Source organism: Culex pipiens, chromosome 1, assembly GCF_016801865.2.
Source record: "Culex pipiens pallens isolate TS chromosome 1, TS_CPP_V2, whole genome shotgun sequence".
NCBI classification, from domain to species: domain Eukaryota; kingdom Metazoa; phylum Arthropoda; class Insecta; order Diptera; family Culicidae; genus Culex; species Culex pipiens.
Genome location: NC_068937.1, coordinates 34,785,201 through 34,809,786, shown reverse-complemented (window position 1 = coordinate 34,809,786; position 24,586 = coordinate 34,785,201). Strand labels below are relative to the sequence as shown.

At 37.2% G+C, this 24,586-nt stretch overlaps 2 protein-coding genes across 3 annotated transcripts in view; both read right to left on the bottom strand.

Annotated features, from left to right (window-relative positions):
* Positions 1–1,071: 1,071 nt before the first annotated feature.
* On the bottom strand, positions 1,072–3,094 carry LOC120418132 (negative elongation factor B). The gene is made up of 2 exons (XM_039580411.2): positions 2,887–3,094; positions 1,072–2,822 (listed from the first exon to the last, which is right to left on the bottom strand). Exons 1-2 carry the CDS (start codon positions 2,961–2,963, stop codon positions 1,127–1,129), a joined length of 1,773 nt encoding a protein of 590 aa, XP_039436345.1. The 5' UTR covers positions 2,964–3,094; the 3' UTR covers positions 1,072–1,126.
* Positions 3,095–6,458: 3,364 nt separating this feature from the next.
* The window catches only part of LOC120418114 (ras-related protein Ral-a), a 66,129-nt gene continuing 48,001 nt past the window's right edge, over positions 6,459–24,586 (bottom strand). Inside the window, exons 2-5 of one of the 2 annotated variants that reach the window (XM_039580388.2) lie at positions 16,761–17,284; positions 12,347–12,507; positions 12,101–12,275; positions 6,459–8,139 (exon numbers count right to left, since the gene is read on the bottom strand). In XM_039580388.2, coding sequence (XP_039436322.1) covers positions 8,023–8,139; positions 12,101–12,275; positions 12,347–12,507; positions 16,761–16,913 — 606 coding nt within the window. In that variant the 5' untranslated portion in view covers positions 16,914–17,284 and the 3' untranslated portion in view covers positions 6,459–8,022. The remainder of the gene's footprint in view (positions 8,140–12,100; positions 12,276–12,346; positions 12,508–16,760; positions 17,285–24,586) is intronic. The other variant, XM_039580389.2, reaches the window with a different exon arrangement.

The following is a 24,586-nucleotide window of genomic DNA, read 5'->3' as shown; positions in this document are numbered from 1 at the left end:
TTTCGTGTTTCAAAACATGTTTTTTAAAGAAAAAGGTCACATATTTTTGCGCGCCCAAAAAGTGATGTTCATTATTTTAAAGCAAAAAATTTTTCTCGTCTTTTGCAACCAGTTTCATTAAGATTGATGCAGGGAACCATGAGAAATAAGCGATTTTGTTCCTCAATCCAGCAGAAAGGAATACAATTTTTGGCAAGTAACCTCATTTTGGCGCCACCTACATTTGAAACTCATGCGCGCTGCAAAACCTCATTTGGCAAGTAACCTCATTTTGGCGCCACCTACATTTGAAACACAGTCGCGCTGCAAAACCTCAATGGTTTTTATTTGTGTTTTTTATCGTTGTACATAAAATTTGACATGGGGCTTTAGTACCCAATTCAGCACGCTAGCGGGGGACAAAAACAACAACAATGCCAGCGCAGCAGTTCCAGAACCCAGAAAATCTGCCCAGATTTCTGGATTTAATGGCCCAGTGCAAAGTGAAACCGGAGTACCAGCAGACCCGGAGCGCAATAAAAGTGACGTGTTCTTTCGTGGAGGAATTCAACACCGTTCGAGAGCTGCTGCTTGAGTACAAAGTGCAATTCTACACGCACGATCGACGAAGCGAACGATCCCACCGGGTCGTTCTGGAGGACTCCCAGAAGTGGATGTGGAGATTATCAATGATCGACTCAAGGAGGACCACAACCTTGATGTTTTGGAAGCGGAAGTAAAAGTCCACCGTGGGTGAGACCCCTTACATTGTCTTCTTTTCCAAGGGACACACGAACCTTAAGAAGCTGAGTGCAAAGAAGAAAATAAGTCCAGCCATCGTCCGATGGGCAGCCTACCAGAATAAGCAACCCAACGAGACCCAATGCAGGAATTGCCTCCGCCTGGGACACGGAACCAAGAATTGTTATCTCAAAAGTCAATGCAACAACTGTGAGCGAGTCCACAAAACGCAACAGGGTAAAGTCGAAAATATCTTCTTTGGTCATAGGGAAGGCCTCCACAAAGTTTGAGCCAAATCAAAAAATACAAATAAAATCCATTTGCGGTTTTGGTAGAGAATGGTAGAGAAAGCTGATTTTGAAGAAAGCATTTATTTCCTAGACATTACATCGCTACTAACCGAATCCTAAACATAATGCGGCCCGGGCGTGGGCACGCTCTTCAGCGGCGAATCAAAGTCCGTCTCCATCGGCTCCGGGACCGGTTCCTGGGCGTGGGCGACCATTACGCGCTTTTGCAGACTCTCGTACAGTTTGTGTACGTTTTCGTGGTGCTGCGCGTTCGGCTGGAGTGCCTTCATCAACGTTTGCAGCCGGCCGTGGCGCTGGGGCAGCTTCTGGTGCACGTACCAGAGCAGTTTGAGCATGTGCCTCGTGACGTTGTCCCGGGTGAGCCCGGCGAACAGAAACTCGTCAAACAGCCCCGTGCAAAAGTCTTCGTTGCCGAACTCGTCCGACATCGGGATGATGAGGGCGATCAGCGAGTGCAGGAACGGATCTTCGTAGGCACGGTCGTCCTTGCAGGAAGCCAGGATGGCCATCACGCGAAGAATGCCGACGCGGTCCTTTTGTCGGGCGGTGTGCAGTGTGTAGTACATGGCGAGGATCGAGGCGACCGAGCTTTCCTGGATGTACGCTTCGACGGCATCCGGTGCCGGTCCGGAGTGCTCGATGGTGGTGATGGCACTTTCGCGCTCATCCGGCGGCAGTTTGGCGTGCAAATTGCGCACCTGGTCGTCCACCATGAGGGACATCAGCGCGGGGAGAAACTTGGTCACCACCTGACTGTCCAGCTTGGGCTCTTTAAAGTCCTGCGAATCGATCATGATCCACGCGGACAGTCCGAGGGCCAACATTCGCAGCAGCAGGATGAGAATCGTGTTCTCTCGTGGCAGTCCTTCGTTGTTGATGAGATGTTGAAGAATTTTAATCGCCGATGTCGCCAGGAAGTTGATCGCGTACGGATCACACAGTGTCATTGAAAGATCTCCAAGAACCTGCTCCTGGCCGCGTTTGATGTTGTCCAAGAAACCCTGCAACTCCCGGGACCGCTTGATGTCCACGTTCTTCTCGCGGATGCACGCGTCCAAACACCACGTAAACTTGTGGCACGGGTCTACCGAAATGATGTCCTGCACTTCCAAATCGTGCAACGCCATCAGCAGTTCCGCCCTCAGCGTACAATAGTGAACGTTCCTCGTTCGCAAAAACAGTGTCCTCAAAAACTGCAACACCATATCGTACAACTTGACGCTGTTCCCGATCATGTGGGCCAACTTCTGCACCACTTCTCCCTGCCGCCGAACCTTCGGCGTAGGCGTAAAGAACAAATTGTTCAAATTCAAGTGATCAAACAAAATGTGCTCCTTCTCCCGAATATACTGCGACAACAACGGCGACACCTCGTCCCCAAACAGCGACTGATTATCCCGCCAAATCTGCCGCTTCACCTCGGTGTCCGTGTCCTGGTACAGCTCCCGATCGCGCACCAAAATCCGCAAATACTTATCGTCAATATGCGCCGTGTTCCGCAGGATGCACATCACCACCGGCCGCAACGCCTTCACGCGCACCACCGGAAAGCTCTTCACCAGCAGCTCCTTCAGCTTCCGATCCCTCTCGCGACCCTCCTTCGCCCCGAGCTCATTAATATGCGCAATCAACTTGTCCCGCAGCTCCTCCAGCACGCTCGTATGGAAATCCAACCGCCGCACGCCGTGCAGATCCAACAGGGGCAACATCGGACGCAACGACGGCAGCAGAATCCCGTTCTCCAGCTGGAAGTTTTCGATCGCCTTCAGCGGATCGTCGCAACAGGACAATCTGGAAACCAAAGTCAACTTCGATTAACAGATTCAAAACACGAATGGGTGGGGGAGTTGCTTACGCGTCACGCAGATACGCCTGGCCCGGAACGTTGACCTCTTCCAGGCCGGTGCCGGGGAATTTCGGTGGCGCCGACATGATTGCGGTACTTTGTGGCGCGGTCTTGCAGAAATCGGGCGTGAAAACACGGAAAATTACGGATGAAAACAGATTGTTGTGACACGGTTGGCAAAACAGACGCCACCCACCGCAATGAAAACACAAACGAGTTGGGGCGTTACGAAATTCAATGTGACAGAAGGCGTTACGGTTTTATGGCGTTATTGAGTTTTTGAACTTTTGCTGCAGGGGCAGTACACGCGATTAAAAATAAACGCAAAACCAAGAAAATTTAAAAACTTAATTTTCTTCAATCTTGGTTATTGGTTTTGTCTAAATCGTGGTCCAAATCAAGTTTTTTTTTTTTCAAAACGCCTTATAAACATATGAAACACAATAGCTTGTAGGACCTTTTCTAAAAGAAACTCTAGAAATGCAGTCCTAAAGCTCTATGTAAATGTTTATGTTCAACGGAGTCCTAAACAACTTCCCAAAGTTTGGGAACAATTGGGTACCTAAAGCCCTATATCATTTTTTATGTACAACGGTAAAAAACACGATTACAACCCATTTCTGATCACTTTTTTTCATTTTAATGCAAGAAAATATTGACAAGACAACATTTTTTCGATGGATCAACTAAGGTCCCCTTGGAACAAAAAATAAGCTTAATCACTGTAAAGTTTTTTTTTTTTTTTTTGAAAGGTCCAATAAACCTAATTTTTAGTTTTTGCTTTTTGGGTGTTTTTTAATACCCCTGATTCGAGGCGGTTTCAAAAACACCCAAAAAGCAAAAACTGGAAATTTGGTTTATTGGACCTTTAAAAAAAAAAACTCCAGAATTGGTTAAGTCCCCCCTTTGCACAAAGCGATTCATTTTTTGCGGGAACTATTTTTTGGGTTTTGATATTTACAATTAACAATTGACAATTTTTGAAGTTTAAGCTTTAAAAAACATAAAAAAAAATAAAAAATTGCTCACTTTTTCCTAATACTTCAACAATTTGAACTCCCTTTGTTGCAATCGAAAGGTCTTTTAGACCCCTTCAAAATGTGCCATAAACATTCGAGATTTGTCTGAGTTTTTCTCATAGGTGCAACTCTCTACGAAATCGACCGATTTCGACCATTTTTGTTTTTTGTATTTTTTTTTATTTGACTTAAACTTTGTGGGGGCCTTCCATATGACTTTTTTTGTTACTAAAACTCAATTTCCCAAAATACGTATTTTTTGATTTTCGAGATTTTTTGATATGTTTTAGGGGACAAAAATTCGCAACTTTTGAGCCATAGAGAAACGTGATCAAAAAATCTCCCGCCATGTTATGAATTTTTGAAAAAATAGCGATTTTTTGGAAAAAAATCGAAGTTTCATGCAAAAACAAATTTGACATTATTTTTTAATGCAAAATTGAATTTGCAATCGAAAAGTTCTTTACAGATTTTTTGATAAAGGGCTCCGTTTTCAAGATATATCCGTTGAACATAAACACCGAAAGTTCGATTTTAGTGAAATATTTGCAGTTTTTCGATTTTTAAAAATAGTGACCATGAAAAGTTCAGAAAATTTGCTTTGAAGATTGGACCTCGGGTTGCTGAGATAGAGCCGCTTTAAGAAAAAGAAACACAAAAATTCTGGAGTTTTTTTTAAAAAAGGTCCAATAAACCAAATTTTCATTTTTTGCTTTTTGGGTGTTTTTACAACCGCCTTGAGTCAGGGGTATCAAAAAACACCTAAACAGCAAAAACTGAAAATTTGGTTTATTGGACCTTTAAAAAAAAAAAACAGAAGTTTTCTTAAACTAACCAAAACAACCCATAATTTTCTAATGACGATATCTCAGCAACTAATGGTCCGATTTTCAATGTTAATACATGAAACACTCGTAAAAAAATTTCCGATCTTTTCGAAAAAAATATTTTGATTTTTTTTTAAATTAAGACTAGCATTTTAAATGGGCGTAATATTCAATGTTTGGCCCTTTTAAAATGTTAGTCTTGATTTAAAAAACTAAAATATTATTTTCAAAAAGATCGCAAAATTTCACAACTTTCCAAAGTGCAAATTTTCTGAACTTTAAAAAAAATTGAAAATGGTCACTATTGTTAAAAATTTAAAAACTGCAAATATTTCGCTCAAATCGAACTTTCGGTGGCTATATCTTGAAAACGGAGCCCTTTATCAAACAATCTGTAAAGAACTTTTTGATTGCAAATTCAATTTTGCATTAAAAAATAATGTCAAATTTGTTTTTGCATGAAACTTCGATTTTTTCCAAAAAATCATAACTCGGCGGCAGATTTTTTGACCATGTTTCTTTATGGTTCAAAAGTTGCGGATTTTTGTCCCCTAAAACATATCAAAAAATCTCGAAAATCAAAAAATACGTATTTTGGAAATTGAGTTTTAGTGAAAAAAGTTGATTAAAAAATCTGCAAATTTTTTTCCGTGTACCTATTTTTTTCTCAAAAGTCCTCAACAATACCTACAACTTTGCCGAAGACATCAAATTGATCAGAAAATTCACTCAAAAGTTACAGTTGTTTGATGTTTGTATGGACTTGTACTTGTATGGGTGAACCAATGACGCAAAATAACTTATTTGGTCATAGGGAAGGCCCCCACAAAGTTTGAGCCAAATCAAAAAATACAAATAAAATCCATTTCCGGTTTTGGTAGAGAATTGAAATGAAATTTTTTAAGCATTTTGGCCACTGAAGCGTTGAAATATTTTTAACATCTCTGGCGTGTAGGGCGCAAGTTTTGGTACATATATAAAACATTGATGTTTTGAGCACCCTGGAGCTCGGTACAGACCTTCTAAAAGTTTGGCATTTTTTCGAAAAATCTAGCACAAATCGAGAATAAATTGGATCTGAGTTCAGGAGCACAGCACGACGTGGACTTCAACACCTGCCGACGAGGAGGACAAAGGAAAATTACGTTACCCGGGTTTACATCAAATATCAAAATTGAAAGTGATCAAAACTCAAAATCCTAAATTCTATTCAAAATTCAATTAATTTAGAGCGTGTGTTACAAAAATAAAAAATCACTCAAATAATTGAACGCGAACAACGTTGTTAAAAAAAAATCAATTAAGATCAGAATTACAGCTTTCTTTTCAAAATTTTAAGTGTAAATGTCTTTGTGAAAAAATGGAAGCTTATTCAAATTTATAATCATCACAATTGTGAGTGCGAAAAATTGCAGCGCAGAAATCACAAATTTCAAAGTTACATCATAATTTTTTTGGTAATCCAGAATTACAAAAAAAGATAATTTCTAATCTGATAGGAAGATGTAATGCACGATTACGTAGTCCCAAATTACATCAAACCTAAAATCCGATCTCAGAAGAAATGTAATCTACAATAAGTGGATTCAGACCGCATAAGACATTTGGTCAAGAAATACGACTTTTCTTAACCTTTTCCTAATATGTTTTCGACGCCACTTCTTCTAAAAAAAAATATGTTGAAAACGTATATTTGGTAGTTTCGGATCCAATACATTCAAACAGTTGCACAACCTTTTACTGTAATTGTAGTCTTTATTTTTGTTTTTATTTCTGAAGAGATTGTTTATTTTTCCAACCAGCTTCCGCCAGTGGATTTCAGCTTGAAAATAAAAACTTAACTCTCATTTTGTTTAGTTTGCTCTTTCCATTCTTACCTTACCACACTGTTTGTTTTGTTTTTGTTTTGCTTGTTTGCTTTTGTAATATCGCTGGCGAAATGTGTTGTTTCAATAGTTGTTGATTTATAGTACTTGCTGAATGACTGTGGTGTGAGTGTTTCTGGGTATTATTTTCGACTACTAATGTTTGTTTGTGGATATTTTTGTTGTTGTTGCGAGAAACTAAAAATACAAGCATTTAAAAGCTGATTTCTCCCCTTTTTCCGATACAATTTTGTACAACGACTATCTTCATAATATAGAAACTGATAAAAACAATCTGGATTACGTCACATGTAGGATTCAAAGGTTTTATTATTGCTTACACGAGAAACACTGGAGAGGCTAGCAAAATAGTTTTATAAATCAGCGCAATTTTTTTGAGTATCTCTTGAGGGACGACATTCCTGGGCGGGAGGGTGGCATCGGCGCGTCTACAGAAGCTGGCAGCATCGGCGCGTCTCTCGCTTCGGCTGCTGGACCGTTTCCTGGCTCTTTTTCTTGCGATTCGAAATGTCCCGAATGAGATCGTAGAAAATCTACGAGGCGTTTGTGTGTGTGCAGAGGACATTGTTTCCAACAAAACAGAAGAGTTTAAAAAAAATGATGAAGAAACGTAAGATTATGCTATGATGGGTACAATCCAAACGACAACGACTCTGATGAAATTTGAGCAAACATATACAAACACACTCACTTCACTTCAAAATGTGGTCAAACAATTTCAACCTTAGTCAAAATTTACGACATCCATCAAAATCGCATCCGTTTCATCACACTCTCCTTGTAGCGTATTCTCTCGCGACGCAGATTTATGCTCGCGCAGAACTTCAACAGAAGAGAGAATGCGAAAAAATATGGGAGAGAGATTCTCTCGGAGAGAAATTGTTTTGCTCTCTGTCGGATATCGTAAATTTTGACGCTTTCTTTGATGTTTTGAGCGCAGCATAGCTTTAATTCGTAAATTTGTATTATTCCAGCATTTTTCAAACAAGCGCATCATACGGGGTTAAAAGGGCAAATCAAACGAGTTGTGTACAAAGCCATATGACAAAACAATAAAATAAACAGCGACAAAAGCAGCGGTTTAGCTAAGACTAAATAATGTTTATTTTTTTATTAATTTTATTCCTTCGCGTATCATTTAGATAATTTTTAACTAACATAAAAAAATCCATAAGATTTAGGGATCCTATTCGCTCTGACTTACATCCAATCCGGTTCTACTCGTAATCAAAAATGATACAGCTTAAACGTAAAGTTTTAATTAAAAAAAAGAAACGAGAGATGTAACTCCGAATGGGGGCGCGTGTATTTGTATGTGTATGTATTTTGTTCTGTTGCTCTTGCGTCGCTTTCATCCGCGTGTGTATGTGTGTTGTGTTGCATATGTGTGTTCGTGTGTGTGTGTCGCCCTCTCTATATCAGCGTGCACTTGATTTTCCTTCGTTTCGACTTGTCTTTGGCGCGCCCGTTGGTCGTTTTGGAGTCTTCCGTTTTTCGCGAGCGAATCTCGCGCATCAAGTCGAAGAATACCTGCGAAAGAAGAAGGGACGGGGAACCAGGGGTGGGGGGAAGAGAGCGAGACAAACGCGCGCACGAGATAGAAAGAGCGAAAGGGATAAAGGTGTGTGTGAGATTAAGGGTTTTCTTTAGCTAGTAGAAAAAAGAGAGAGGGGAAAGCTATGCGGAAGTGGTGCAAAGCTGCGTACGTAGCTGATAGATTATTTTGCTTTTAAACTTTTCTAAATATGCATCGGGCACTAAAAGCTTATCATTGCGAACTCAAAACATAAACATTTTGTAACAGGCAAACATGAGAAATCATTCTACGTTAGGCCGCTGCAAATTTTAAAAGTTTCAAAATCAGTCCAAAAAATCCGGGGGCAAAAACAATCAAGAAGCATCAAGAAATGCATTTTCCTGCGCTTGAAATCTTATTTAGCATATCTGGGATCCATCAAAAATATTTTCAATTTTTGTGGATTTTAAAACACTTTTTTCAATCAAATGTTAGTACCATGGCTAATAATTTCATTTTTTTTTACCGATTAAGGAAACAATGTTGTCGATTTAAAAAAAAAATATATCGGAATCGACCAACAATGTTGACAATTTTGAAAACATTGCAATGCGTACAAATCCGACAAAATCATCCAACTCAAAGTGAAACATATTTGTGATGCCGTGGAGAATTTCCCTTATCCTCTGAAAAAATGAAACATCAACACTGCAAAATCTTCCGAAATTTATGTAATCGATTATTTTCATGTGTTTTTTTATTTGGCTTAAACTTTGTGTAGAGATTTTCTATGGGTTTTTTTTACCAATGAATATGCTTAGTGATTTTTCACGCTCAAATATTGCAAATTTCACGGGGACCTCAATTTCAAAACACCAAATTTCACGCAAATTTCGCGGATCTTGAAAAATATTAAAATAACTCTGAAAATCCAATGTTAAATTCACAGAAACTACTATTTATGCTTCATTATATATTATTCTTCAATAAACTAAAAAAATCTTCACTAAATTTGAATGCGACGCAAAAAAAATCCTCCTGGTTTATGGATGGGCTCTATATATATTTTGAAACAAAATGTAGGGCATGCGTCCGGGTCCGGTGGTTTAGTGGTTAGCGTGGTAGCCTCTAAATCCCAGTATGGCCTGGGTTCAATCCCAGACGGACCCGGTGGCATTTTTCGAGACGAGATTTGCCTGATCACGCCTTCTCTAGGATGGGGAAGTAAAACATCGGTCCATTTTCGTAAAAGAGACCACAAAAGACCCGGGGTCGTTAAAGTGGATTGCTTTGCTTTTTTTTTTTGTAGGGCATGCGTATTCTCATTAACTGAACTGCTCTTATAATATTCGACTAATAAAGCTATAATGTTTTCTGTTATATCATTTTTCATTTTATTGAATTTCATATCAAAGCAAGATTTAACAATCTTGTCCAGTCAAAATGAGTAAAATGAACTGAATTTTCTGCGACATTTAGCCCATTAAACATATTTTTAAGGGTTTTAGCTCACTTTTCTAAAACTAAATTTAAAATCAATTTGCAAAAATAATATATATTTTTACAAAATAAAACAAAAAAAGCAGCATTTTTTAACTTTCTAGTTAAAATTAAATCGGCCCAAAAAAAATTATATGTTTTTAAAATGTGATTCCTAAGATAAACAATACTCTTCATTTTATTTTGAATAAAACAAAGCTTGATTCTTTTAATTTCTTTCAAAACTATACCTTTCAAATGAAATAGCAGTGAAATGTTTGATATAGCGATTGAAAATATTACCGTAAACTGGGGTGACTTTGATAGCCCGGGGTGGCATTGATAGAAATTTGATTTGGCCACTAATTTTGATACATCCAATGTAGCAGTCACATTTTTGCAAATATGTTCGATTATAAGCTATCCCTTAATGCTTACATACTTAAAATTTTCAAAAATGTTTAGATATTAATTTGACAGGCATTTGAAAAACCTATCAAAGTCACCCCGGGCTATCAAAGTCATCCCAGTTTACGGTACTAAATTTAGTTAGTTTCTAAAAACCTCAAAACTCTGAACATTTCTTCAAATGGTTCATATCAACTTGTACATACATATAAATTCAAGCTTTTTAATTGAAAACTAATAATATTTAATTAAATAGTCTTTTTGGATGAAATATTTATAAACTTGTTATGATTTGAGATAATTGATAAATTTCACGAATTTTATGCCGTCCACGAAATCGTCAAAAATCACTAACCCTATATTAGTAATTAAACCAGAGTATTCACTCGCTTAATTCTACAGTAGTTCATAAGATTATATGATAAATTATTTTGTGAGAATCGTTACATTTTCACACAAACATAAATTTTCACGGGATTTCGCGGAAAATCCAAATTTCGCGGATTTCACGCTGTCCGCGAAATCGTGAAATTTCACTAACCCTAAGTTATCACCATTAACAGTTTTGAGCTAATTCTATTATTTAAGCTAGAAAAACGTAACAAATATAATGAAAACATAGATTTTATGACTGCTGCAAAAATTTCCCGGGAATTCCCGGGATTCAAAAAATATTTTTCCCGTTTTCCGGGAAATTCAAAACCCCGGAAAATTAGACGCCCTACATATAGGGAATCGGTTGTACCAGAGTCTCGGCCCGAAACTTCAAACACGAACAAAAGCAGCGAACCGAAGATTGGCAATGGCGTTTTGGAATTTTGACAGTTTGGAACGCATGAATTACCCCATTATCGGTTTCCCGCACGGGTGATGTGGAAATTGTTGCACATGGCTGAAGTAGGGAATTTCGCAACTTATTTTAATTTATGTTAAATTTCAAAATTTAAACACGAATCTACAGCGAATCAATGTGGAAACTAAAGATACACTAAAGGCACGATGATTTGCTGTGCAATCTTGATCAGAATCGCGATAAAAGAGGTTAAAATTGAAAAATATCAATAAAGCAAATTCTGGTCTAGAATTTAACAAAATTTTGTCTGTTTTGTAAGACGTAATGTTAATGCACAATAATTATAGATTTTTTTTTATCAAAAAGTAATTTTTTTGGTTTATCTACAATCAATCTCATGTTTGTAAACAAACGACGCCATATTGCCAATGTTGTTTGGTAGCTCATATCAGGCCATCGCCGGGGCCCTGGGTTGTACCCTCTTCCACTCCGAGTTCAATGGAACTTTGTAGACATGTTATCCTAGGAATTTTTATGCATATCGAACCGGTTGCACTCAAGAATGACATTTGAGAAGGGCGTAAGTTATTTGTATATCGTTAAATATTGCTGTATCTTGACGCCGTCCCATCGTATCAAAAAGTGATCAAAGACAAACTTGTAGGATATTTGACGGGCTTTCAGAAAAAAATACACTTATAGAAAACTTCTACAAGATTTCTACATCTCTACAAGACAACGATTTGTTTTTGTTCATTTTAGTGGAAATAGCAACAACTGCAACAGCTTTTCAAATCAACAGTTTTAATAAATGATTTTTGTATTTTTTTTAAGTGAGTTGCAAAATTTTGAACGTGAAAACGTGAGAAGTCTCGTCTTGTAGAGAAGTAAACATCTTGTAGAAGTGGCGCGTTGTTTTTCTTACACCCGTCTCAAATGTAATTCTCGAGTGCAACTGGCTCGGTATGCACGAAAATAGCTTATAAAGTTACATACAAATCAAAGAGGGTCGAGTAAAAATGTACCTCAAAAATTCTTGACAATGTAAATATAAATTTTCAAAATGTCTAAAACAAATATACAACATCTCAAGATAAATTCAGATTCCATGTTTAACCCACCCTGCCAATTTGTTGAAGCAACAAGCAAACATCGTTTGATTTCTGTTTTAGCCGCAATGTTAAAAAAGCACAAAAAAACACCAGTACCCAAAAGCCAAGCACACGAAAAAACGGAAACGCGGAAACGGAACACAAGCTACGTACGGCAACTCCCGGCAAGCCTCCCTTCCTTACCTTGTCCACGTTCTCGCGCGTCTTCGCCGACGTTTCGACGTATGGCACACCCCACTGCTGCGCACGGCCCTGGCACTCGGCCAGCGGCACTTTCCGCTTGTCGTTCAGGTCGCACTTATTGCCCACCAGCAGGAACGGGATATTCTCGTCGTTTTTCACACGCAATATCTGTTCCCTACAACAACAAAAAAAGCAAACAAATCCCGTTAATTTCATTTTAATTACAGCAAAAAAGCGCAGACTTACCGAAATTCTTGTGTCGCCTGAAAGCTGTCGTCTTCGGTGATTGAAAACACGCACAGGAACCCTTCACCGCTGCGGAAGTAGTTGTCACGGATGGCCGCGTAGTCCTCCTGGCCCGCCGTGTCCAGGATATCGATCTGTACCTCCTCGCCGTCCAGGACCACCTGGGTGGGGAAGAGGAGAACAATGTTAGTAATGCAGTCAAGTGGTGCAGAGCAGCAAAAGTTGATTTTATTGGACCAAGCACGATATCAATTTGGCCATAAAAAGTAGTCTAGAATCCTAGCAAAGGATCAGTTTTATATATTCAAATGAACTGCAATCGGCCAAAAGGGGTTTGATGTGGCTTAAGTCAAGTAAAGGATGCTGAAAAAAAAAACAGTTTCATAAGTAACTTTTTTCAAAAGTGTTTTTATCCATATTTGCAAAACAATATGAATGAAATTTTATTTTTCGGATTTTTTTTAAATTTATTCAAAAGATTATTTCTTGCAAAAATGGTGAGTGACAGGCAGTATAGAGGAGAAAAGCAACTCGCGACAAAATTTTGAGGCTAGGAATTTTGACAGGTATGATTTTCATAAAGTATTCGCCTCCTTATCTCTCCGACAGAAAACTTAGGACAATGTAGCTGTCAAACTAGGCCAAAATGTAGAAGTCACTCACAAAATGAACTTTGAGTGATTTGAGTTCATTTCTGACGTCACGATTTTCTCCTCTATAAACATGACATTTTGCTATGCGCAAAGCGAACTGTCAAACTTTCTGAGAGTTTTTTCTCGAAATTAGACGAACCAAATTGGCTAAAATTTGGGGTGAAGACTCTCAACATGTATCCCGTGTGCATGACGAAGCCCAATTTTGACTTCAAAATAGGCAAAGATTCAACCAAATCTCTTCAAATTTATGTTGTCAATAGTTGAATGTGTATATTTTAATGAATACGCTGAATAATTGGAGCCTAACATTTCAAAAGGGCACATAACATTTGTAAACAAGAATGTATCCCATTCACTCATATTTTAAAAAGTTTACATAAGGCGTAAGAGGGATACAGTCTTGTTTACAAAAAGTGGCCTAATGAAATGGAAGGCATGAATTTGCTCAATTTCAACAGTTTTCAACAAAAAATCAAATTGAAGTAAAAAAAAATCTGGACCCATGTGCTACAAACGCAACAAAAAAATTTTAATGAAAAAATAAATCAAAGGTTTACATTTTTCAAGCTCTGCAACTTATCCTAATTTTTTTTTAAGTTTGATTGCTTGTTTGAAAAATTAAAAAAAAAACGGTTAAATATGTTTAAGTGTTTAATCCTTTATTACACATGTGAAACCACAAACGAATTCTTAGAAATGTGAATCGTGCACAGATTCCTCACTGCGGTAAACACAACGCAGTAGGGCTGGCCGTTTTAATTTTTGTAATACATTTCCGGGGGTTCTCGAATGTACTGAAATTAGTAGTATTAATATTATTTAAAGTGCATGGAGCGTAATCTAACCCATAGACTATTCCGCATGCTTCCATCGGACTGGCTGCGTTTGTGTTAGATTGTAAGGCTAGCTAGGGTTGTGAAAAACTCAAACTTTCAGTTTTCAGCGACTACCACTAAAATGCCTGAATACTAATGCCTGAAATATCACTGCTCATTGTTTTCGCAAATCGGCTTTTCTTTGTAATTTTTTTATTTGAATGAAACTTTGTCCATTTAAAAAAAAAGCTATACAGTATATGTATAACATCGTTAGTTTTTCCATACAAATTGGGCATGTACATATTCGAAAATCTGTATCTTGAGAATTAATGTCGCTATGTCTTCGGCAAAGTTGTACATTTTTTTTTTAAACACATCAAAAGATAACTAGGCGAGAATCACTTATATTTGGCACGATTAGGATTCAGTTTTATTTCCTCCAAATGGCTGATTCTCACAATATAAAAACATTATTTTGCCTAACTTTTGACAAAAACTTGCTTGCTCACTTCCTATTGAGTTATTAACAATCGCTTAATTTTAGTTGAAAACGCTTTTTTCCATAAAAATTTGCATCAAAAACATTGAAAATAAGGTTTTAGTTTACTGAAAAAAAGGATTTCTGAATGTCAACAAAACAGCGTCCAATTTTCAAAAAGACTGCTACATCTCTGAAACTATTGAACTGAATTTCAATCTAAAAAAATAAACATCGGTTACATTTCTTGATCTCTCATACTAAAATGCTTGCAATACATTTCGTCGCTTGTGTGCTTTCTTGTGACACGTCCTATATTTTTATCACCCATTTCTTTCAAAAGGGTTGTCAGATCATCAATCTTTGGGTTTGTTGGAAATGTCTTTTGGATACCCTTCCAACGAAAGGTCGCATTCTAGATCCGGCCAACGTTTTTATCAAAATATCTGAGATCCGGCCTCCAAAAAGTGTATAAATAACACTTAAGTGCTTATAACTTTTGATAGGGTTGTCAGATCTTCAATATTTTGAGCTCATCGGAAAGATCTTTTGACTATTCATCCAACGATGGGTCGCATGCTAGATCCGGACAAAATTTTCATCCAAATTTCCGAGATCCGGCCCAAAAATGCGCGTTCACTTAAGTGCATATAACTTTTGATAGGATTACCAGATGTTTGATCAATGTTTTGGACTCGTTGGAAAGGTCTTTGAATCACCTTTCTAAAAATATACATAAACCACCATTTTTACGATCTTACAATATTTTTTTAAAAATTTGAGTTTGAGCCAAATCAAAAAATACAAAAAATAAAAATGGTCGAAATCGGCCGATTTCGTAGATAATTGCTCTAATGTGACCTTTTGAAATGTTAGCCTCTATCTAAATATTGAGGACTCAATATTCATTTACCAAACTTAATTTTTCCTGTTTGTTTTCCGGCCAGAAGCTGTATGCAAGCATTAAACAATTGTCTAACCATCCAGAGGCCACCGGTTTTGACCCAGCGGTGTGAACATTTCAAAGAACTATGACAAACAAACAAACTCGCACTTGAGCAATTCTCTACGAAATCGGTCTTTTTTCTTAAATTTTAATTTTTGTATTTTTTAATCCGACTGAAACTTTTTTGGTGCCTTCGGTATGCCCAAAGAAGCCATTTTGCATCATTAGTTTGTCCATATAATTTTCCATACAAATTTGGCAGCTGGCCATACAAAAATGATGCATGAAAATTCAAAAATCTGTATCTTTTGAAGGAATTTTTTGATCGATTTGGTGTCTTCGGCAAAGTTGTAGGTATGGATATGGACTACACTAAAAAAAATGATGCACGGTAAAAAAAAATTGGTGATTTTTTATTTAACTTTTTGTCACTAAAACTTGATTTGCAAAAAAAACACTATTTTTATTTATTATTATTATTTTTTTTTGATATGTTTTAGAGGACATCAAATGCCAACTTTTCAGAAATTTCCAGGTTTTCCAAAAAATCTTAGAGCGCGTTATGAATTTTTGAATCAATACTGATTTTTTCAAAAAATCGAAAAAATTGGTCGCAAAAATTTTTCAACTTCATTTTTCGATGTAAAATCAAATTTGCAATCAAAAAGTACTTCAGTGAAATTTTCATAAAGTGCACCGTTTTCAAGTTAAATCCATTTTTAGGTAACTTTTTTGAAAATAGTCGCAGTTTTTCATTTTTTAAAATTAGTGCACATGTTTGCCCACTTTTGAAAAAAATATTTTTGAAAAGCTTTGTTTGTTGAACTTTTTTGATACGACCCTTAGTTGCTGAGATATTGCCATGCAAATGTTTTAAAACAGGAAAATTGATGTTTTCTAAGTCTCACCCAAACAACACACCATTTTCCAATGTCGATATCTCAGCAACTAATGGTCCGATTTTCAATGTTAAAATATGAAACAGTCGTGAAATTTTTCGATCTTTTCGAAAAAAATATTTTCAAAATTTTTAAACCAAGACTAACATTTTAAAAAGGCTTAATATTGAATGTTTGGCGAGGTAGGCTGCGAGGTTTGTAGGGTCCCAAAAAGTCTATAACGTCACTTCACAAATTATTCACGAATCAATAAATTTACATTTTCTGCTCAACCCATTTTGTTAGCCTTTCCGAACTTAGTCCGAACCCAATCCCCGATCACGAGCATGAAAATTAAATTAAAAGTAACAATCAAAAAGCGAGCTAATTAACGCCCCCTTCCTGATCAAAAAACCCAAATCAACCATCCATCAGCACCGGAGGAGGTTGGGTTGGTAAAGTGCGATGCAGCGCAAATTTGTAGCCGGTGCAAGAGCGCTTTAAATGTAGGTGAATCTGAATACATTTTCCGCTCGGCCAAGCGATGTCCGGCGGGGGGAAATGTGATGCTGATTGTTTTGTTGTAAATGGTAAATATTTGTTTAAATCTGCATAATTATGCCGTCACCTCTACGTACCTTTTTCCGATAACTGTCCGCCTTGGTGGGCTCGTAATCCTCCACGAACTCGTCGTACATGAACTGCAGTGTGAGTGCGGACTTGCCAACGCCACCGCTGCCCACCATGATGACCTTGTGGAGCGCCGGCCCCGCCGTCGGTTTCTTGGACATTCTGCTGCTGCTGCTTCTACACTCTCAACTCAAATACAGTAAAAGGACTTCCGGGCGACTGTTCACCGCTTGAGAAACTCGGGTTGTTGAGGTATTTTTCACTAGGTCACTGGATTATTTTTCCACACAGTTAATACTTGCTCTTGAACACTTCTTGGGGGGGCACAAACACTCTCTCTATCCTACACGTACGACTCTAGACTAGGCAACACAGGTCCTAGCCATGCACAACAGGGAGAAACCAAGCAGGAATTTCATCGAACTCGTTCCGTCACCACCATCATCGATCCATTTTGGGGGGGCTGGGTGATGATCCGATCTCACCGATCACGTCCTCCGGAACCCTCAACTGCAGCCGATGGCATGGAAATCTGAAAAAAAACACAAAATTATTGAACGCTATAATTAATCAATGGAAAATGGTGCGGTTTTCATAATTTTCCCTCCCTCCCTCGCGAGGGAACATGTGTGTTTTGGGAAGCGAGCACGCGCGCGCTCCTCCACACGTGCTGGATAGCGGAATTTAAAGCTGAGCGCCCCGTGGAAGTTCTGAAATGTTGTGCTGTTGTTGGCCCGGTGTGGGTGGGGTGGATTTCGGCTTAGCGACGTGCCCCGTTGTTGTTGGCCAGATGTGTGTTGACACAAACCAGACCGGGGAGATTGGTAGCGTTATGGGAAATTAATTGATTAGAGCTGGGGGTTTAGAAGCAATTTCGTTCAATTGAGATATAAAGTGAATTAGACATAATTGAAGACCATGTAGACTAAAATAGATAACCACGGAAAAAATAAAGCCTTTTTATCGTATCAAATTACCAACGAGTGATTTCTTGAACTGTTATCTTGTGTAACATATTATACGAACTGCCAGTCGAACCAAGATACCAAGACAAATGTCGTGCTTCAACAGAAGCCATTGTTCGAGTTACTTATTTGACATCCATCGTCATGTAGATTGGATATCAAACAAAACAAGCACCTGTGTGCGATAGTGGGTGACATGAAAAAATCTTCAATCAAAATTGGACACATTCTAACGTTTTTAAAACTGCATCGTTCATTTTCGAGCGCATCTACCGGAATTTTCAAGTGGCGTGGCCCCAGAAGCTGATTTTTTCTAAAAATCTAAATATTGGTCGTGAAAAATTTTCAACTTCATTTTTCGATGTAAAATCAAATTTGCAATCAAAAAGTACTTTAGGGAAATTTTGATAAAGTGCACCATTGTCAAGTTAAATCCATTTTTAGGTGACTTTTTTGAAAATAATCGCAGTTTTTCATTTTTTTAAATTAGTGCACATGTTTGCTCACTTTTGAAAAAAAAAATATTTTTGGAAAGCTGAGAAAATTCTCTATATTTTGCTTTTTCGGACTTTGTTAATACGACCCTTAGTTGCTGAGATATTGCCATGCAAAGGTTTAAAAACAGGAAAATTGATGTTTTCTAAGTCCCACCCAAACAACCCACCATTTTCTAATGTCGATATCTCAGCAACTAATAGTCCGATTTACAATGTTAAAATATGAAACATTCGTGAAATTTTCGAAAAAAATACTTTTAAAATTTTTAAATCAAGACTAACATTTTAAAAGGGCGTAATATTGAATGTTTGGCCCTTTTAAAATGTTGATCTTGATTTAAAAATTTTGAAAGTTTTTTTTTCGAAAAGATTTTTTCACGAATGTTTCATATTTTAACATTGTAAATCGGACTATTAGTTGCTGAGATATCGACATTAGAAAATGGCGTGTTGTTTGGGTGGGACTTAAAAAACATTAATTTTCCGGTTTTTAAACCTTTGCATGGCTATATCTCAGCAACTAAGGGTCGTATCAACAAAGTCCGAAAAAGCAAAATATAGAGAATTTTCTCAGCTTTTCAAAAATATTTTTTTCAATAGTGGGCAAACATGGGCACTATTTTTAAAAAATGAAAAACTGCGACTATTTTCAAAAAAGTTACCTAAAAATGGTTATAACTTGGAAACGGTGCACTTTATCAAAAATTTACTAAAGTACTTTTTGATTGCAAATTCGATTTTACATCGAAAAATGCAGTTGTTGCGACCGATATTTCGATTTTTTGAAAAAATCTGTATTGATTCAAAAAGTCATAACTCGGTCAAAGATTTTTTGCCCATTCTGGAAATTTCTGAAAAGTTGGCATTTGATGTCCTCTAAAACATATCAAAAAATAAAAAAAATTAAAAAATAGTGTTTTTTGCCAAACAATTTTTAGTGACAAAAAGTTAAATTAAAAATCACCAAATTTTTTTTTACCGTGTATCATTTTTTTTCAGTGTAGTCCATATCCATACCTACAACTTTGCCGAAGACACCAAATCGATCAAAAAATTCCTTCAAAAGATACAGATTTTTTAATTTTCATACATCATTTTTGTATGGCCAGCTGCCAAATTTGTATGGAAAATTATATGGACAAACTAATGATGCAAAATGGCTTATTTGGGCATACCGAAGACACCAAAAAAGTTTCAGCTGGATTAAAAAATACAAAAATTAAAATTTAAGAAAAAAGACCGATTTCGTAGAGAATTGCTCTGATCAAAAACATCACCTGCACTCAAAATTCATTTTTGGACGCGAAATTAAATTTTAAATCAAAAAGTTTAAGGTTATTTTGTCAGAAAACGTCTTCTATTTATTTTTCAAAAAGAGTGTCCAAGAAAAATTGGAACCCAGTCAGGGGGTGCCCCCATGTCCATTTGTCACCCAAGTGTCTTCATCCAAAATTTTCTCTGTAATTTTCTTTCTTTTGGACTATTACTCCGATTTTAAATGTAAAAAAAGTTAAACTCTTGTAAAATTTTACCATCCTATTGAAAATAATATTTTCAGATTAAAAAAAAGCGACTAACATTTCAAAAGGATCAAACAACTTTTAAACATTGAGTTATTCTCCTCCAACTCACACTGCAGTTGCTCCTACCCCCTTCGATTTACGTGAAACTTTGTATTTTGCATCTGAAAAATAAAAAAAATGGAATCTCTGTAATTATTTGTAACGCAACATTAACAAATCTTGGAAAATGTCATTAAAAGGAAAGACCCAGATTTCATTTTAATTTTTAATATTTTTTTATGTAACTTTGCCGGGTTATTTTTAAATGTGTAGAGCATGTAATCACAAAAGGATATGTTTAAGAAGTACAAGGTTTGCTTGTAATCATCACGAGGCATCGCAATCCCAAAAATATTTTTTTGGAAATGTTACTTTTTGCGATTTTCTTGACTTTGTCGTTCCTGGAACAACCATAATCGACCAACCTTTTCAAACATTTTTTTTTCTCGTAAAATTGCGATAACTTGTGATGGTTATAAGCAAACCCCATAATATTTGAAATAATAATCAAATAATCAGCATACACAGAAAAAAATCAATTCCCGTAATCGTGAATTAAGTTCAAGAATGTGAGAACCACGAAGGAATTTATTCATGAGTATGGTGCATTTCTGGAGTTTTTTTTTAAAAGGTCCTATAAACCAAATTTTCAATTTTTGCTTTTTGGGTGTTTTTAGAACCGCCTTGAGTCAGGGGTGTTCAAAAACACCCAAAAAGCAAAAAATAAAAATTTGGTTTATAGAACCTTTTCAAAAAAACTCCAGATTTGCACTATTAACGTGCATATATTCCTTCGTGGTTCTCGCATGTGTGAATTTAATTCACGATTTTAAGAATTGATTTTTTTTCCGTGTATATACCTTCTCTGGAAATCTATAAATTTGAAGGTTACCAACAAAATTTCGACCACTTTATATTTTTATTGGAGCGGCCTGCTGGACAGTCTTCACATATACATGACGAAATCTAGTCTGCTATCCGCTAAGATCACCGTCTCCATGCGAATGCAAATGTAAAATTAAACCAGAAATAATTTTGAATTTGTTTTCTTCTATGTGTAAAGCATCCAAAACTTTGCGACAACCACCACCCACATTTATTCGCTTCGCTGCCGTCTTTCGCGACCGTTGTTCCAGGGTCATCTATATTGATTTTCCGGCTTTTTGCTTCCTTTTGAGCGCACCGGCGACAGAGGGGACACGATTCGTAACATAAATGGATTCGCTTCCGCTCTGCTGGCTTGCACCTAAAACGGACGAGCCTCTGCCAGCAATTATAGCCAGAAATACTTGTTGCATGAGTCAGCCACGCCGGCACACTTTAAGCTGCAGCACTCCAAAATTAGAAGTTTTTTTTTGTCTGCAAATAACCGGCTGCAGCCATATCGTCGGCGGCGGTGTTATGGCGCGAGCAACAGTTCAAAAGCCTTTCGGCCATCAGAGGCCAGACTAAAGGGGGGCTTGGAAAAACTTTCTTCATTTCCATGCTTGGCTTTTTTTTTTTTTTGCTGGAGCAGTTTCGTGGCACGCTCACTCACTTTTTTTTCTCTTTCTCTACCTCTGCTAATATAATGAAACATGGGAAAACCGTTTGTGGCCGTTGTTGAACTAGTGTAACAGCGGCGATAACTCAAGCTTAAGTCATTTGGCATACCAGAAGCTCGACTACTGTTGAAGCGCACTGGGAATAAGCAATTAACCTTGTTATTAACCCCGTTTAACTTTTCGAGTTTTCCATCTGGAACCTGAGGCTGAGCGTTTCGTTACACAAGTTGCATTGTTGCTTACTGTTTTCCCAAATAATGGGTTTCCGGAGGGGCTAATGTTGGTGCCAATTGAGGTTTGGTAGTACTTATTCGAAAAAAAAATTAGATCATTTTCAAAGATTTTGCATATTTCCAGCACATTTCCGTTCCTTCAGAGCAAAATTATGCTGATAGCAGCTGCTCGTCGACTCGCTGTTCAAACAATTCTGAATACGGAGGAAGAATGCAAGAGCTTCATTCATTCATCCAGCAGAGTGATGTCATCTCTGTGCAGAACAACACATCCATCCGGATTAAAGATCTCCCAATGAAAACTTCATCGCTGGGTCAAACAAGCTGAAGCTTCCAAGCAAGTTTGGCGACCATCAGCCCCACCATAGAACAATTGATTACAATGGATCCCACCTTTTCCGATCCAACCAACCAACCAACCCAGCAGGAAGAACAGACCACTGACCGTTTAATGGTGGCTCCAACCGCCTACTCGGACCGCGGTATAGTAACCAAATTCGGACGCTTCGCGTGGAATAACGGATTTTGCAACTTTCGTAAAACTGTTTCCCCCGCTGATGGCACAGCTCTGTAGTGGCGTTTCATTCTAGAGAAATGGGGAGGTCTGCAACGAGTGTTCAAATTTATAATATATTTTATAGAGACATTTTCAATACACTCAGTTGCATGAAAAATTATGTATAATTCTTCAGAGTTGACCAACTTCGCAGAGTTGCTTCAATGACTTTGGTAAATTTATTTCCTGGAATACGAACTAAATGAGCAATTCCGGCTCAAATCAAGAATTTTTCTGGTATTTTTGTACCCGACCCTTTCCGATTTCAATGAAACTTTGTAGACATGTTATCCTAGGCCCTTATAAGCCATTTTTGTGTATATGGAGCCAATTGTACTCGAAAATGACATTTGAGAAGGGCGTAAGTTATTTAGATATTTTTGTATTCTGTAAAAATGACTGTATCTCGAAGCCGTTGCATCGTACCAAAAAGTGGTCAAAGACAAACTTGTAGGAAATTGGACGGGCTTTCTGAAAAAAATGCACTGAAAAAAAAATACACGTCACTTCTATGAGATTTTTTGATTTTTATGTTTAAAAGTTAAATATTAAGGTGAATTCACGATTTTTTTCGTTCAAAATTTTTGAGGAAATAGCCTAAAATGTTACAAAAAGACTCATGAAAAATACAGGATGGTATGTCTCTCCTAAAAATATACAAAAATCATTTACTAAAACTGTTTTTTTTTAAAGTGGTCTAAACGTCAAAATTTTTAAAAACCGGTAGTGGGAATCGATCCTCCAGACAATTTTACATAAAAGTCTCCGTATTGACCATTGTCCTATGTCCAATCCTTGGGAAGATACAGCGGTTTTAATTTTTTTTAAATGTTGAAAAAAACAGCTTTTTTGGTGGTTTTTGGCATTTCCTATATGACAGACTTGATTTTTCAGTCTCGAAAATATTTTTACCGGAAAGCTCGTCCAATTTCTCATAAGTTTACCTTTGACACCTTTTCAATTTTACTCGTTTTAATATTTACGTAAGATGATTTACTATCAAGATTTCTACCACACTGAAAAAAATATTCTGTTTTAAGTTATGAGCAATGTAATTAAGCTTATATCTGTAAGCCCATGCATCCAATTGAAATGTGATCAAAGACAAACTTATGGGAAATTGGACGAGCTTTCCGGTAAAAATATTTTCGAGACTGAAAAATCAAGTCTGTCATATGGGAAATGCCAAAAAAACCCCAAAAAAGCTGTTTTTTCAACATTTTTATTTTTAAAACCGCTGTATCTTCGCAAGGATTGGACTTAGGACAATGGTCAATATGGAGACTTTTATGTAAAATTGTCAGGAAAATCGATTCTCACTATCAGTTTTTGAAAATTTTGACGTTTAGACCACTTTTCAAAAAAACAGTTTTAGTAAATGATTTTTGTATTTTTTTAGGAGAGACATACCATCCTGCATTTTTCGTGAGTCTTTTTGTAACATTTTAGGCTATTTCCTCAAAAATTTTGAACGAAAAAAAATCGTGACTTCACCTTAAAATTAAACTTTTAAACATAAAAATAAAAAAATCTCATAGAACTGACGTGTATTTTTCTTTCAGTGCATTTTTTTTAGAAAGCCCGTCCAATTCCCTACAAGTTTGTCTTTGACCACTTTTTGGTACGATGCAACGGCTTTGAGATACAGTCATTTTTAAAATACAGAATACAAAAATTTATAAATAACTTACGTCCTTCTCAAATGTCATTTTCAAGTACAATTAGCTCCATATACACAAAAATGGCTTATATAGGCCTAGGATAACATGTCTACAAAGTTTCATTGAAATCAGAGAGGGTCGGGTACAAAAGTACCAGAAAAATTCCTGATTTGAGCTGGAATTGCTCAAATGTTTTACCAGGTTTCGGTTTTGAATGTTTTGACAACATTTTGATACTGTACTTGTTCAGTAACTGGGTGTTGTTTAACTGAGCATGAGCATGGTTGACTGCCAATGAGCTGCTACTCAGTTATTGACAGATCAGTGGAAACCAACCATCCGTTCACTGTTTAACCTCTGAAGATCACTACTTTATTAGTCAATACCGGCGCCCTCCCAAGAAGTCTTTAGTTCAACTAAAGGGAGGAATGTTAGTCCGATAAGTTGCAGACTAGGATGTAACAAAAATGACTTTTTGGCGGGCATTCAAGGGTTTGTTCCGGTGGGCATACTAAGCCCAAATCCAAAATGTGAGCTTGATTGGACGTAACAGGTCCGCCCTTCAATTTTAAATGGGATTTAACCCGTATAAAAAGATTTTTTCAGAAATGTCACTTTTTGAGGCATTTTGGCCACCAATGCGTTTACCAAAAACATCACTGGCGTGTAGGCCAGATCCTTGCGCATCTTTTGGTATATATAAAATTGACATTTGGAGCACCCTGGAACTCGGTACAGGCCTTCAAAGTTTGGCATTTTTTCGAAAAATCGGTCCTGGCAAAAAAGATATGCGTCGCGCCTCGCGACGCCCTAGAC